Source organism: Tetrao urogallus (assembly GCF_951394365.1).
Source record: "Tetrao urogallus genome assembly, chromosome: 3".
In the NCBI taxonomy this organism is placed as follows: Eukaryota; Metazoa; Chordata; class Aves; order Galliformes; family Phasianidae; genus Tetrao; species Tetrao urogallus.
In genome coordinates, this window is record NC_136815.1 from 33,002,755 (window position 1) to 33,017,433 (window position 14,679).

The 14,679-nt window shown below is 42.3% G+C and overlaps 1 protein-coding gene across 2 annotated transcripts in view; it reads left to right on the top strand.

The window, feature by feature from the left end:
* Positions 1–6,093: 6,093 nt before the first annotated feature.
* ARFGEF1 (ARF guanine nucleotide exchange factor 1) overlaps positions 6,094–14,679 on the top strand; it is a gene marked incomplete at both ends in the record, with an annotated part of 81,938 nt that continues 73,352 nt past the window's right edge. For both annotated transcript variants that reach the window (XM_079533066.1, XM_079533067.1), the window contains one exon: positions 6,094–6,217. In XM_079533066.1, the coding sequence (XP_079389192.1) occupies positions 6,094–6,217 (124 nt within the window). The remainder of the gene's footprint in view (positions 6,218–14,679) is intronic.

The window sequence follows — 14,679 nt, forward strand, 5'->3', positions numbered from 1 at the left end:
GCCCCCAGCACAAGAAATAGGTGGAGCTGTTTGAGCGAGATCAAGAGGAGGGACATGAACATGATAAGAGGGATGGAGCACCTCTCCTGTGAAGACAGGCTGAGGAAGCTGGGCTTGTTCAGTCTGGAGAAGGCTGTGGGGAGACCTCACTGAGGTCTTCTAATACTTAAAAGGAGCTTATAAGCTGGAGGAACAATCAACTTTTTATGTGGGTAAATAGTAATAGGACAAAGGGGAACTGTTTTAAACTAAAAGAGGGGAGATTTAGATTAGATGTCAGTGGGAAATTTTTCACTGACAAGGTGAAAAGGTTCTGGAACAGGTTGCTCAAAGAAACTGGATGCCCCATCTCAGGAGGTATCCAAGGCCAGATTGGATGGAGCCCTAAGCAACCTGATCTAGTGCCTGATTTAGTGGGTAGCAACCCTCCCCATAGCAAAGACTTGGAACTAGGTGATCTTTGAGGTCCCTTCCAAACCAAGCCATTCTATGGTTCTGTGATTCTACGAATTTATATTTGCATTTCCATAGCCTCACATACAACAATAAATGTATACCATACCCACAGAAGTACATTACTGATTTATTCATAACCACATCCTTAGGTTTGAAAAACTACTAAAGAAACTTGAAAGAAAACTTATATAGCCATTTAAAAATATATGTATTTCCTTTCGTCTTTAAAATAGTTAGTAGTGCTCCTTCACACACAATGTTAGGGAATGGCTTGCTGAGGCGCCATGGAGGCTGGGATCTGAATTATTCATCTGATAGCAGGAACAAAATGCTGAAGAAAGAAGTTGTTGAAAACTCCTCTAGTCTAGAAAAAAGATGTATTCCCATAGAAAAATTACTAGCAAAAATGGATCACACTTCAACAAATGCAGCACTACAAGCTTCCCATCACATGAATGCAAACAATAGCCTGGAACATTTGGTATCTTCCACAGTTTCCAGCCACAATTTGCAACCACAAGAGGTGCTTTCTTTTTTCCCTTCACTGCTATCTGACATTTTTCCCGCAGCTGTCACAAGTTGAAAAATATCATGTTTTACTAGGAGTACGTATCCTCACTTAACTATAGCATTGAGAATGTGTTTCAATATAACAAAAGTCAGAGCCCTTTCGCTTTCAGGAAGAGATTTGTCACTCTCCAAGAACCTCCTGAAAGTGATGGATGTTTATTTCATTATGTGTCACTGCAGGGCTGTCTCACGCTTCTGTACAAATGGTTTGAAGCAACCTAGGAATTACCTATCGATTAATATTCCCTGCAGTAACAAACATTTGCCATTTGTTTTCTCAGTGCTGCAGTGGATACACTGCAGCCTGTTTTAACCTGTTAGAATATTCGCCTTATGAGCAAGCTATGAATTCTTAGCTCCAGCTCCTGGATTTACCCATGAATAAAAAATATTAAAACAAAACAAAACAACCCTCTTAAAATTGTTCAAGCACATTTACAGTGACTATCTCTTGCAGTTTAGTGGACAGATCAAGATCCTTTGCATACCAAATACACTGGGTATTCTGAATTATGCTTCACTTATTTGTATAAGAGTATCTCACCTACGACTCCATTAAGGGAAAGAAATAAATGTTTTCTCTGTACCTGTCTTTGTGTTAGATAATCAAGCACCACAGGCCATGCATTTGGTAAGAGACTTGAAAGCTTATTCACTCAGGTGCTTGCGGAGCATCCACAGCTTCTCTCCTGTTCTATGTTCATATGTGCTAGATCCATGCTGGATCCTGATCCATCACACACTGATTATCTGCATCTGGTAGATGAGAACAGAATGGAAGCAAACACAAATTACCGTACTACAACTGAGGAAGCAATGAGCCACTGTGATTAAAGGAGCACTGCTACGCTGCTCCTAGCTACCGACCCATCCACCCAGTACACAAAGTCTCATGTACAGCAGTGCTGAGCCATCTGTTTTACAGTTCAAATACTGAAGATAATTCATATGTGAAGCATCAGTTTAAACAATGCTTCATGCTGGCACTGCTGCCCAAAAATGCAAGTCTGACCTCTTCTTCCTCTTCTTGTTCCTGTATTCGTGTAACCCCCTCCCTTGAGTCAACAAGCCTCTGTGAGACTGCTTGATGAAGCAGAGTATGGAATATATCTGTATTTTTAAAAGCTCTGTTTTTTGTCTGGTTAGTTTCAACCTAATTAAATTGTGAACATAATTCAACATATAATTCGCATCATGACAATGCAAATGCTTATGCTGACCAAGAAAGCAGAAACATACAGGTAGGAGCAGGAAGAACGACTGCATCTTTTAGCAGGAGCTCTGTCTTATCTTGCTAAAAGCAAACAGAGCCCAGCTTTTCATGTGCTGTTTCAAAGCTTATCAAGATGATTTAACAACTCAGTGCCACCAGGAGCAGTAGTCCAGCCCCCTCACCGTCTCTGACCACATTTACTCCCTCTCTTTGTTGTGTAAGAGTTTCTGAATGTGCATATAAAACTAAACAGTTCACCGATCTCATTTAAAACTGCATTTTCTTGTAAGGCTGATTTCCAGCTGGAGCAGTGAGCTGAACTGACTCATTGCAGAGCTGCACAAGTGCATCAGAACAAGAAGGGGTGAAAGGGCTCCCTTTGGGAGGCTGTAACATTCATAGATCAGCTTGTTCCAAGCATGAAACTGCACTTTTAGTACCATTTTTCAATGCCAGTCTGAAGTAAAAGCTTAAATTCTAGTTCTTCAGCATTTTCAAACAAGCACTACACTGGAATTGCTGTACATAGTTACCAAAAGCAGTAGTTACAAGCTCCATGTCAGACAAAAAATTCTCCACAGTTTTTAACTAAACAAATACCTAATACTGATAGCATTTTAAATACATGAAACATTATAAATAGCTTTGAAAATACTCTGAATAGCTTCTGAATAAAAAAGTAATAAAGAGTAATTTTTTAAATGTTGCTCAAATACATTTTTTTTCTTGTGCTGTTGTTTAATCATAAAGGCTCCAACAAAGCAGTGATGCAATTGTGCTGCATCACATGCTTACCAACACGCCTCTTATGAGGTAATAAAATGTAAATGGAAACATAGCATTTCATACAGGTTGCCCACAAACTTAGCAGCTCCAGAAGCAAAGACAAGTATCACTCATTTTTTAGTATCTTTCAGGACTTGACCAGACAAAAATTTGCGGCTACAATGATTCCAGTCCCTGGACCAGCCACTGACTGATGCTAATTACAAGCAAAGGAGAAATCTGCATGCTGAAACCAAAACAGACATAGGCGAAACCATCACATCTAACAGCCATTTTGCAAGGCACCTGTGACTGTAAGATACCATCTTTAGTTTAGTTAGGAACCCATGTAAGATAGAAATGTTCTAAACCTTCAGCCTTTCTTTCCTGTGTGTTTTCTAATTCTCCTTTCAACAGAGATATAACCCTAGATTTTTAATGTATCAGTAAATCAGCAGAAGATATGTCCTTTATGGCCTGTAGTCTCCAGCACTAAAAAAAATTGACCTCACAATGCTTTTTCAAAGTCCATAGAAGTCTTTATATCAAACATTACAAACATTATTCTAATACGTGGCTTGTCTGGTAAATAAAGCTGGCATGACTAATGACTTTATCCAAAGTACTCGGCGCCTATACACAAAATGACAACCATTCCTATCATGGCCCTAAATGAGGGCACTGGACTGTCTTTCCATCAATACTTACATCATTATTCCCCTGTGATTTCCACCATTATTGGTTCAGCTCTTGGATGGAAAGTGCTTGCCAACGTTCTCAACAGATGATTTACAGTAAGATCTTTGTGCATAATTTCAGGAGTAGTCCTTTGATTACATACTGGCTGTACACTATTGTGGGTTTTAGGCAGGGGTTGCTTTGTGATTAGCACTTGGATGCAGGATATCAGTGGTGCCAAGCTGTAAACTGAGTGAACTGAATGGCAGTTGTTTGACCTGAGAGCAGAAACTGAAGATTCAAACCACATTAAGAAATCAAAACAGAACAAGAAGTTCAATCTATTCACTGATATCTATTCATCTATTCAGTGTCTTTTTGACAGGCCTTTACTTCCAGTAGTGTGATATTCCAAGCAGCAATTCTATGTACCAAGCTAAAATACTGATGCTGAACTGAAATACTCACATAAAATCATCCTGTGTACAAAATAAGAAAGTAGACATTAATATAAACAGAACAGATAGCTGCAGTCCTCAGTGCCCTCTTTAGATACAGATAGCCATTGTCTTCATGATAGTCTAATTGCAAGTCTATTTCTGCCAAATGAACCGTGAAAATCAATAGCAAACTCCATATGCTAAATAACACTTGCAAGCTTTGACTTTGCTATGGAAATATGGACTCAGGTGGTTTGTGTAAAAACTACCAGCAAGTCTGCGAAAATTCTTACTCTTGCCACATGTTCATTAGCTATCAATTTTGAGAGACTGAGGTCATTTTGACATCACAAGTTCTGAACAAAATGGAGATTTGACAAACATTTTCCCTTGTAAAAATGATTTGGAGTAATTTCTAAGATGCCTAGTAGCCATGCTGCTATTGATGTAGTCTTCTCCATAGACCAACATAACCCGGAAACGGCCAATAAATCCCCCTGGGCATTTGTTGCAAAGATCAGTGCATTTGGGGATGTGATTTTGAATGATCCCACAGTGCTTCTATAAAGCTAAAATCTACATTCTTAGTATTTTGGTCAGGAACAGACAGCAAAGTTAGCTGTGGGGTTCCTTCCAGAGAGCATCCAATGCTCTTAGGCCCAAGATGGCTTCCCCAGCCCAGCCACCTTCAGCTCTGCCCAAAAAGGCAGATCTGGAGATCCCATCTTTCCATTTCCAGATAGATTCTGAAGTACTGCTTTTTCTTTAAGGTCAAGAAAGAATTATAATTACGACCTAGCTATTGTCAGTGCCAGATTCTACTTTTAAATACCAGTTTTATTAGAAATTTTAGTAGAAACTACTGTTTTATTAGAAATAATCCTAGTTTTTGCACACAGGAGTTGATGTTGTTGGTCAGGATCAGATGGAGATTTTCTTGGCCCCAAACCAAAGAGGAGGACATTACCCCTTCACACCGCAAGAGGGGAAAACGCCAAAATGCAAGCAAACAAAAATATAATTTTTGAAAAATTTATAACAGTTTAACAGGGCACGAAAATATAGAAGTCACTGCGCTAGAAAAGCAAAGGCGATATGGAGGGGCAGCACGAAAGCACCCACGCGAAGCACAGACGAGGACGAGACATCCCAAGAGCCCACGGCGCCACGGCCGCCCCTCGAGAAGGAGGGCGGGGAAGCCCGGCACGGCCGTCCCGTGCTGCCCTCTGCGCTCGGCCGCTCCTCCCTGAGGGACGGCCGGGGGCTTCCCCACAGCGAAACCGAGGAGGGGACGGCCGCTCCCCTACATCTGATCGTCGTTCCGCCGGGGCAGGTGGCACTTCCCGGAGAGCCTTCCTCCCCTCTCTGCGCCGGTGGCCCGGAAGGGAAGCACCACCCCTCCTCCTCAGCCAGCTCCCAGGTGGCAGCGGCCATCTCCACCCGTCCCTTCCTCCCTCCCCGCCGCCTCTCCCGGCTCCGCTCCACCTGTAGCGCGTCCACAGGGCGGGCAGAAGCAGAGCGTTCCCCTCCACCCGCCCGCCCTCAGCCCCCACCGCCGCCGCTTCCTCCCGCTCGGCTGCTGTGCGGCCGCGGCTCTGACGTCGCTTCCTTCCAACATGGCGAGGGCAGGTTGTCGCTGCAGCCGCTGCCGCCGCCGCTGCCGTCGCTGCTGATGGAGGCGGGCGCGGGCCGGGGGCGGCGCGGGGATTGAGCGCGCACCGCGACGGGGCGGGGGTGACGGAGCGGCCAGCGAGGAGCGGGCTTCGTTCTCCCTCCGCCGCGGGGGTTGGCCGCTGCCCGGGCCCACCCGAGCCTCCCTCCCCTCCGAGCGGGCGTCGGGACGCCCCGGCCCTCCTTGCGAGCAGCCCTTCCTCGGCCCCGGCTCCTCACGGCCCTCCGCCGGCGGGAGCGGCCGGCGCCCCGCTCCCTCTGCCCTCCCCAGCCCTGCCCTCCTCCGGCTCGATCGCGCCCATGTATGAAGGGAAGAAGACGAAAAACATGTTCTTAACCCGGGCCCTGGAGAAGATCCTGGCCGACAAGGAGGTGAAGAAGGCGCATCACTCCCAGCTGCGCAAAGCCTGTGAGGTGGCCCTCGGTGAGCCGCGGGCGGGGCCGGGCCGCCTGCCCCCTAATACCGGGGCTGCGGGGAGCGGGGCTGGGGGCGAAAGGCTGGGGGGAGCAGGCGTGGGGTTCGGGGGGATCCGCTTCTGGGGTGGGAGACTGAGGCCTCGCCGCGTCACCGCCCGCCTGTCAGCGGAGAGCCCCGGGGTGACGGCGGGGCTGCGGGCTGCGGCGGGCCCTTCTCTTCCTCCTCCTCCTGCTCGCAGGATGAATAGGCAGAGACGGGCGCCGGGCTGACCTGGAAGTAGACAGGGAGGGAGCAGGTGACACCGAGGAATGGTGGCGAGCGACAGACAATGACGGCAGGCCGCGGCTGGGCCTGCGGGGAGGAGGAATGGAGGTGTGCGAGGAGAGCTTAACCGCGTCCCTGCTGGGGGGAGGCGGCTGTCGGGAAGGGGTCGGAGCGCCGCAGCGCCGTGCGCTGTTTGTGTGGGGTCTGCGCTGTGGCCGCACTCGGGTGGAAGCATCGTAAAAGCGCTGGCGCTGGGCTGTACAAAGCACACACATCCAGCAGCCGGAAAGCTGAAAGGGGAATTTGGGCCGGTGGTGAGTGCGGGGGGAGGCAGGGTTCGAAGCTTCCTGGCAAAGGAAAAAAAAAAAAAAAAAAAAAAAAAAAAAAAAAAAAAACCGGCAAAAACACAGCATGTTTACTGAAACGCTTCTGGAGAGATGCCTGCCTCGTTGAAATAATGCGTAAATGGGTTATATCCTTTCCATTTGTGTGTAATGGCTTCTGGGTTTGGGGATTATTATTTTATGAATTCTTGATTTTTTTTTTTTTTTTTTTTTGTGCAGTCATAATGTCTGCTCAAATTGATTTGCTTGAAGAGAAAATACTGAAACTCGCTTGTTTTAAAAAATGAAGTATTTTCAAGCTCTCTGTTCTGTTCATTTTTCTTTTAAAATATTTTTCATTTAAAAAAAAAAAAAAGAGTGCTGCTGCTTTCTGGCTTTGTCCATCAAATGCAGGGGGAGAATTGGCAGTAGTTCAGCTCTTTATTTCTTAATAATTCAAATATGTTGGAAAAAGTTCTTGTATCACTCATTTATTACCCTAATTTATTAATAATAGTCTTACAGCTTTGACAGATCCCTTTGGCTTTTCTACTGACCTTATACTGCATAATTAAGTTAGAGATAAAGCGGAGAAATATTCTGTTATTTAGCTGAGTTTGCATTCAGCCTGGATGTCATCTGTAGAATCAAAGCTGGTGCTCACCTTGAGTTTGTGCTGTGCTTTGTTTTCTCAGTAGGGAGATCTGCCTTAAGTGTCACCGGATCCCTCCCAGGCATGGTCCATTGTTGTGCACCTGACAAAGCAAAGCATTGGGTTGTGCAGCCTGCCTCTTGTGCGCTGATCTATGCCAGGAGACCCCAGCACAGATCCCAGTGATTGCTGTGCTGCAGCCTCAGTGAAACCTTGTCTTGTTGGTCTGATTGCACTATTTGGGCCATAAATAAGAGCAACCATATCATGTGCGGGCATAAAAGACAGCAAAGCAGGGGTAAAAGAAATGTGTGTATTAGCTAATGTGCATAGAATGGTGTCATCTACTTTAGAAAAGCCAGAAATGATGTTAATTACCATTCATATCAGAAAGTCAGTGATGTTATATTATGGCACATAATATATGGCACATACATTTGGTGATTGTTTATGAACGTAGTATGTCTTTCTTTTTTTTTTGTGCATCGTGGAGACCTAATTCCACAGTGGCAAAGTATAACTCCCAAATAGTAGTGTTCACATCTAACTATAAAAAGCTTCTCAGAGAAAAGTAAACCTCCTCCCTGTTTTGCATGTAGGCTGGCTGGGATTAAGACTGGGCTGTGTTGCTCTAGCAGAATTGGAAGTCGAATGCATAAGTTTCGTTTTCTTCTGGAGGACCAGATAGTATCTGCTCTGAGAAGTACTTTCTGGCCAGACACTTCCTGGCCACCTTAAGCAAGGAGTAAATGTTTTTTTATTCCTGTGCAATTGTTTGATTATAGAGACCAATAAAATGAATGATAAAAATTCAGTAAAACGGTGCTTTAGAGTTAAGGTGGATTTGAAGTTAACTGTGACAAACTTTAAAGTTTTCTTGCTTTTTTTCTTTTTTTTTTTTTTCCCTAAATGCTTCTTGTATAAAAGGTAGCTCTTAAAAATCATAACAGTAATTACATATTCGCAAGCCAACATCATCTTTTGCAGCCTGAGTGTTTAATTGATTGGTCTTCCCTGAAAGTATCTTACGTAAAGAAAACTCCGTTATTTGGACTTTTTTTTCCAGCTGCATGAGTGTAATAGTAAGACGTTGTTTATTGTATCAAATATCATAACTACTAACAGTTGTTATTAATCCAAAAGTGTTTGTTGGTGTTTTTTTTTGCTGGATATTTTGATGTAGTGACATAGGGAGGAAATTAAGCCTAGTAACTGACGTCCCATGTCTTTCTATCCACCAGGTTTTGTCTGGGCTAATGCAGAATAGTCAGCTCCAGGTTTCATGTATTTTTTCGTGTAAGTTTGCTTTTTCTGAAAGACATTTTCTGTGTGTAAGAAACATTACATTTCCTTCACTAGTCACCTAACGAAATACGGGTAATTAGAAACTTTTTGTTGTGTGCATATAGCAGCTTACTTTCAAGCTGTGTAAGGAGTGAGTTTATCTTTAAAATTGTACATTTGCAAGGCATCAGGCATCTAGCTGGCAGGATTAGATTGAAAGGTCCCTGCACTGCTGGTTGTGCTGCTCTTTGTCTGTTACAGTCTAGGGAAGTTTACTGTAAACATACTGCATTGTGTGCAGTCCATACAAGGTCTTGGGGAAAAAAGCTCTTCTCAGTTGGATATAAAAATTTTAATAGAAAGAACAAAAGCTGTCAGCGTATTGTGTCAGAATCCAGGCTGAGTTTGTCAGCTTGGAAGGACAGCTAATAGTAGGACCTAGCTGAGAAAACAAATTCCGTGTATGTATAAAGAGCGCTCGTTTGTGCACGGACTGGGACCCAAGAAGTTCTCTTCAAATCTCCAAATTGCAAAAAATATGAAGTGATAAAGATGTGTAACTAATGTGCACTTTAAAGAGAAGTGTGCATGTGCTGCTTGGAATTCTGAAAGTGTTAGCTGAAGAGGGCTGAAATGCAGTTCTAAAAGGTTCTTCAAATGCTCCCTGATTGTGCAGTCTTTCAGGCAAACATCCTGCTGATGTAGGATCCAGGATCCTTATGCAGTGTGGATGTAAAAGCTCTGTTCTGTTTGTGCTGACATTACAGGCATATGTGGGAGATCAGTAAGTACTGAACCTTAGTTTTTCTGAAGACGAGCAAAGTTTGGAATAGATCTCTAGCCTCAGGGGTGGGAAGATTGACCTTTGCCTGCACAGATTTCTGAATGGCCTGGGGCAGCCTCACCCGCATTTCTATCTGTCTCTCTTTACCCGTCCTGCTATCATTTTCTAATGTCTTGTTGCCTGTACTTACAGCCATGTTCTAATGGAGGTAAGCTCACTAGTTGCCAATACTGAGAGGCATGTACATGTTGCAAATGCTGCATGCATTGACATACTTCAGTATGAACAGTTAAAAATGCCTTTTGAAGACAATTACTGTGTTCTGGATTCAGTTTGGCTGGAGGAGTGTTAGATGAGCAAAATTTCTGTTTATAGTTTGGATAATGTTCTTTTCGATAGACTGCTTTCGTCGTTTATCAAATCCAGTTGTTCGTTTTAGATGCAAACCCAGAATTTTCAGTGATCTTTTCGATGGAGATTGACATGGTATTGTACCATTGTCTGCTGTTTGCATGTGCTATAGGCATTGATTTTCACAATATACAAGCCGCCATTGTCCGTGCAAAGTTTATTTTCTGGTTGTAATTGTTCTTCTGAAACACACTGCAGAGTAAACAAGAGGGATGAATAGAGATTTTTTGCTATTGCAAATCAAGATATTTTAACAGAAAAAAAAAATTCTTCTGTCCTCTTGCTTGCTGTGCTTGGGCTTCAGCAGGTTTCTCTTTGTGGTTGAGTTCTTGTGCACTTTTGCAAAGGTTTCAAATGTAGCTTGGTATCAGTAGGGTTTGGTTGGCCACATGGACTGTTTTTCAGGTTGCCTTCTCCATCTGAGGTGTAAAGTGAAGTTTATGTCAGATTTATGGGGCTCATTTAAGAGAAGCGGTGTATGGTGGGAGTTGTTGTGAATATAATCAATTGTTGGCTGTGTAGAATGGCAGTGCTGACAAGCTTTAATCTCCCTTGAGAAATGGAATGGTTGGCAGGGTGCACATAAAAAATATTTTTGTAGAAAACAAGGTAGATTGTATTTGAGTCGGAAAACTGTTGGTGAGAAGTAAGTATTAAATAATTGCTTTTTGTCTTAGAAAAAGAAGATAAAACAGGTGTTTTTTCAAGTGGAGCTCTGATTTCATTCTGAAATACATCATGAATGAAAGCCTCTTGATATTTTGAAAGTTCTAATATTGATTTTTGATCTATTTTTAAAACCTAGTCTTGGAGGACTTGTAATATAAGGCAGCTTTTAAGTGTATTTATTCTGCTTACTTCAGAACAGTGATTGGAATGATAAAGCTTAGAAAGAGAAACTGTCATATGACAACAATATGTGCATCTGTTTCTTACAATGAGATGCCTGTCCTGTTTTGTAGTTTCCTTCCTAGCTGATCTGTTTGCATATCCTTTTCTGGTGTGTTATTCCTGTAATGGTCAACTTTTTCTCTTTTCCTTTGGTTTTCATCTGTATTTTTTCCCATCTCCTGTTAGCCTTATTACATTAGTTGTTTTTTTTTTTTTCTTCAACGTGACAGCAGCGTCCATTCTTGTGGGTCTTTGTTGTACAAAATTGAAAAAAAAAAAACCCTAACTTTGTTTGTTGACATCAGATGTACATTCAAGTCTTTTCTGCAGCCTCTCAGTGAGTAGTTGGGGTTGAGCTGGTATTTTGTTGGTTTGTTGTTAAACATGTCAGCCACGTGACAGTCCTACATGACAGCTAAGCAAGGTGATATCAGCCACTGTCTTTTTGGCTTTCTTTCCTGTTTTTGGGGGAACCCCTGAAAATCACAAAGGCTCACAAAGGCCAAGGTGAAGAAATCTTGTCTTTTTAGAGGGCAACCTGTCTGTCCACTGGTGTTGATTATTTTAAGTCTCTGGTGCTTTAAAGTAAAAGCAGGCTGCCAAGAGCCTGCTAAGCAAGAGCAGTGAGATTGTGCATGGCTCTCTGCATGTCTAAGAAGGGTAGCCATAGATTGGTGATTGACTTTAAAATAGGAGAGAGTGTTTCACATTTCCGGCATCGAGCCGTGGATTTCCTGTATGTATTTTTGTCTGGGAAAGACTGCTGAGCATCACAGGGACACTTAACAGGCTGTTCATCTCAGAAGGAAGATGGAGCATCGGTGCTGAAATGATAGGAAGCACAACTGCAGGTGGAGAGGAGGAAAGAGAATTGAGGAAAAAGCTTTAATCTGTTTGAGGAGACAAAACTGCACCATGCGTATTTGCAAGCACAAAATATGTGTTCTGGCTGTGCTAGTCAGGCAGGTATGCACCATGAAGTGCTCTGTACATAACTGACAGCTGCTACCATGCCCTTTCCTGGAGTAAATAGAAGAAGAAACAGTAGGTTCTCGATAGGCAAACCAAGCCTTAATATAAAGTATATCCAGAGACTCTTTAAACAACCAGGGAAGACAGAAAGCACTTCTGTGAGATTTTTATAGGTAGAGGATACTTGAACAGATGATAGCTGGTGTGCTTAGTTTCTGTGAAAAGCACTTAGTACCAGAACTTAAATCTCACTGATACCAACAAACAGAATCCCTGGCATATGTGCTTTATGGATGTCTTAATGAATGCAGGAGAGTGTCAAATGGAAGTAACTGTTTTGAGGACAAGGTAGATGATATTTGTTATGTCATGCTTCCCATTTTGAGCGCAAATGTGAAAGTGCTTTCTATAAATAGGCATGTTGAGTCCCTACATTTTGAAATACCTGGCAGAACTCCCTTATTGATTTCTAGTAAGTCTTAGGGCACTGAGAAAATTCCAAAGGACTGGAAGAAATCACCTACTGTGCCAACACTGCTAAAAGGATGAATAGGATGACCTCGGTAATTAGTACTGTAATGGCCAAATGTTAGTGCCAGCAAGGTAGAGGAGTAGCTGATACGTGATGAGTGAGAATGAAAATACCAGTTGGCAAGAATTTCTGGAAGATTTAACGTCTGCCCCCCCAACCCTCCAAAAAAGTACCCTCCACCAGCGTGAGTTTTGGTGAAACACAACACAGCCTGTGTTGTTCAGTTCTTAACTTTACACTGTTGGAAGTAACAACTGCCAAACTAATACTTAAAAATATATGTGTGTATAAATATTGACAGATTATTTTGTTCTTTTCCCACTGTCGTGTTGCTTCTATCCAATCATCTTAGCTTCCAGGCCTTTTGGTGCTGGGGATTTTGCTTGTGTGTTCTAGGCTTTTGGGTTTGGTTTTCTTTATACTATTGCTTTTGTTGTTGTTTTTGCATTCTTTGTAGTCAGTGCAGGCACATTAGTAGGTAATGAGATTTTGGTTGGAAGCAAGAGATGTTAAGAGAGTTCCTGAGAAACATGAGCTCATAGAAAGATGCTGTAGTTGAGCAGCTTCGAAGCCTGGATTGGGAATGTGAGGGTTTTACTAACTCGGTACCTGGAACAGCTTTTATGGTAATGTTATTCCTGGTTTTTGGATGGATTTTATTATCTGAGACATGCTTGAAGAGGCGTACAAAGAAAAGCACAAAAGTCAAGATTCCTAGATCTGTTATTTCTATTTAGACATGGGAGGGAGAACAGCGTGCTGCTTTTATTAGCATTACACTTGTGTTTTGGTCTCTTCTTTCAAAAAATTTGTTTTAATTCGAGGAAAAATTGTTTCAGAGATTGTTTGCATCTGGATTTGCTTTTCAGGACTTTATAAAATATATTCCACTGGATGCTTCCTGTTACCAGTCCAAAAAAAGAAAAGAAAGACTTTTGGAAATTAATAGAAAATTGGCACTTGATTTCATGGGCTTAAGTGAAGTTATGTTTTTAAGCGCTGTACTGAGAAATTCCTGTATTTCATGTGTTGTAGAAGTGCTGTTTAACAGGAAGCATACACTCATTCCTACCAAACAAATACTGTTTTGAGAGAGAGAGAGAATGTCACCTCCTCCATCTTCATCATCTACCCACTGAACTTTGCCTCTTCAGGCACAACTTCCTGAACTGGGTGACCGTTGCTGCAGTCCAGTGGAGTTTATTTTGTGAAGCGGGCTGCTTGTGGCTTTTTTCTAAGCTGCCATCAAATACACTCCTGCTAGCAAAGGATTCCAAAGCAGTTATGTATTTGGTTGCAATGTCTGATTAGATTTCCAAAATATTTTTTCTGCTCAGTTTTAGTGTATTTCATCCTCCTGTGACTTTATTATTATTTTTGGAGCTGGAACAAAGCACAGTTTTTCAACAGCATCTCAGGTGGACCTGGAAAGAAAAAACTGTAAAGCGGATAAGCACTTTACCAAAGCAATGGCCAGTAGCCCCGTCTAATTAGATAATTTCATGTGACTGCTTGTTTCATTGGCCCAGATTCTGACTTCTGCAAGTATACTGTTCTTGTGTTATTTAATTTTTCAGCTAAACAGAGCTCATTCTAATTGCATTACATAAGTCGGGTTGGTTGTGGTTTTTTGTGATACGTGCCTTATGTATTGCATTTGTGTCTCTTATCCTGGCTTTTGATTGTGGAATTACATACACACCTAAACAAGTCAATTTTACCCAAACAAAGAGATTCTCCTGCTGGGACACCTCTGCTGTAATTGCTGTGAGCTTTCCTTTCCCCTCCAGTTGACAATTTCTTTCTGGGATGCATTACTTTTGCTACCCCCAACTTTTCTTGTACCCCATGCATCATATATGTTATCCATTATGAGATTGCATGGTTATTGATGTTAGGCTGCTTAATCGGGTTGTGTTCAAGTGTCTGTAGTCTACTGCCCCTAGATCTTTTTTCATGTTGTGATTTTCTTGGGTCAGAAAAAACATTAAGGTGTTGTGAAGAGACTTGAAAATGCTACATATTTTCATTCAAATATAGTTTATTCAATCCCTATTTTGCCTCTGTTTTTAAATGCGGAGGAAAATGAATACAAAAAGCATTCCATTGATGATACAAATCCTGCATTCATTGTCTGTAGCACTATATGTTTTGATAATTTTAACAGGTTTGGGAATGTTATTTGTTCATTTCACATACCAACAGAAGTATGACTAGACGTATAAATAGTTCATGTGCAGAGATTTTGAGCGGGGCTGGGCGCAGAGATGTGTTAGTGCTTTATGCTTTCATTTGGTGTGAATGTGGGAATCTTGAGTGTCAGTTTCACAGCAGTTAGTTGTCAGGGATGTCTGA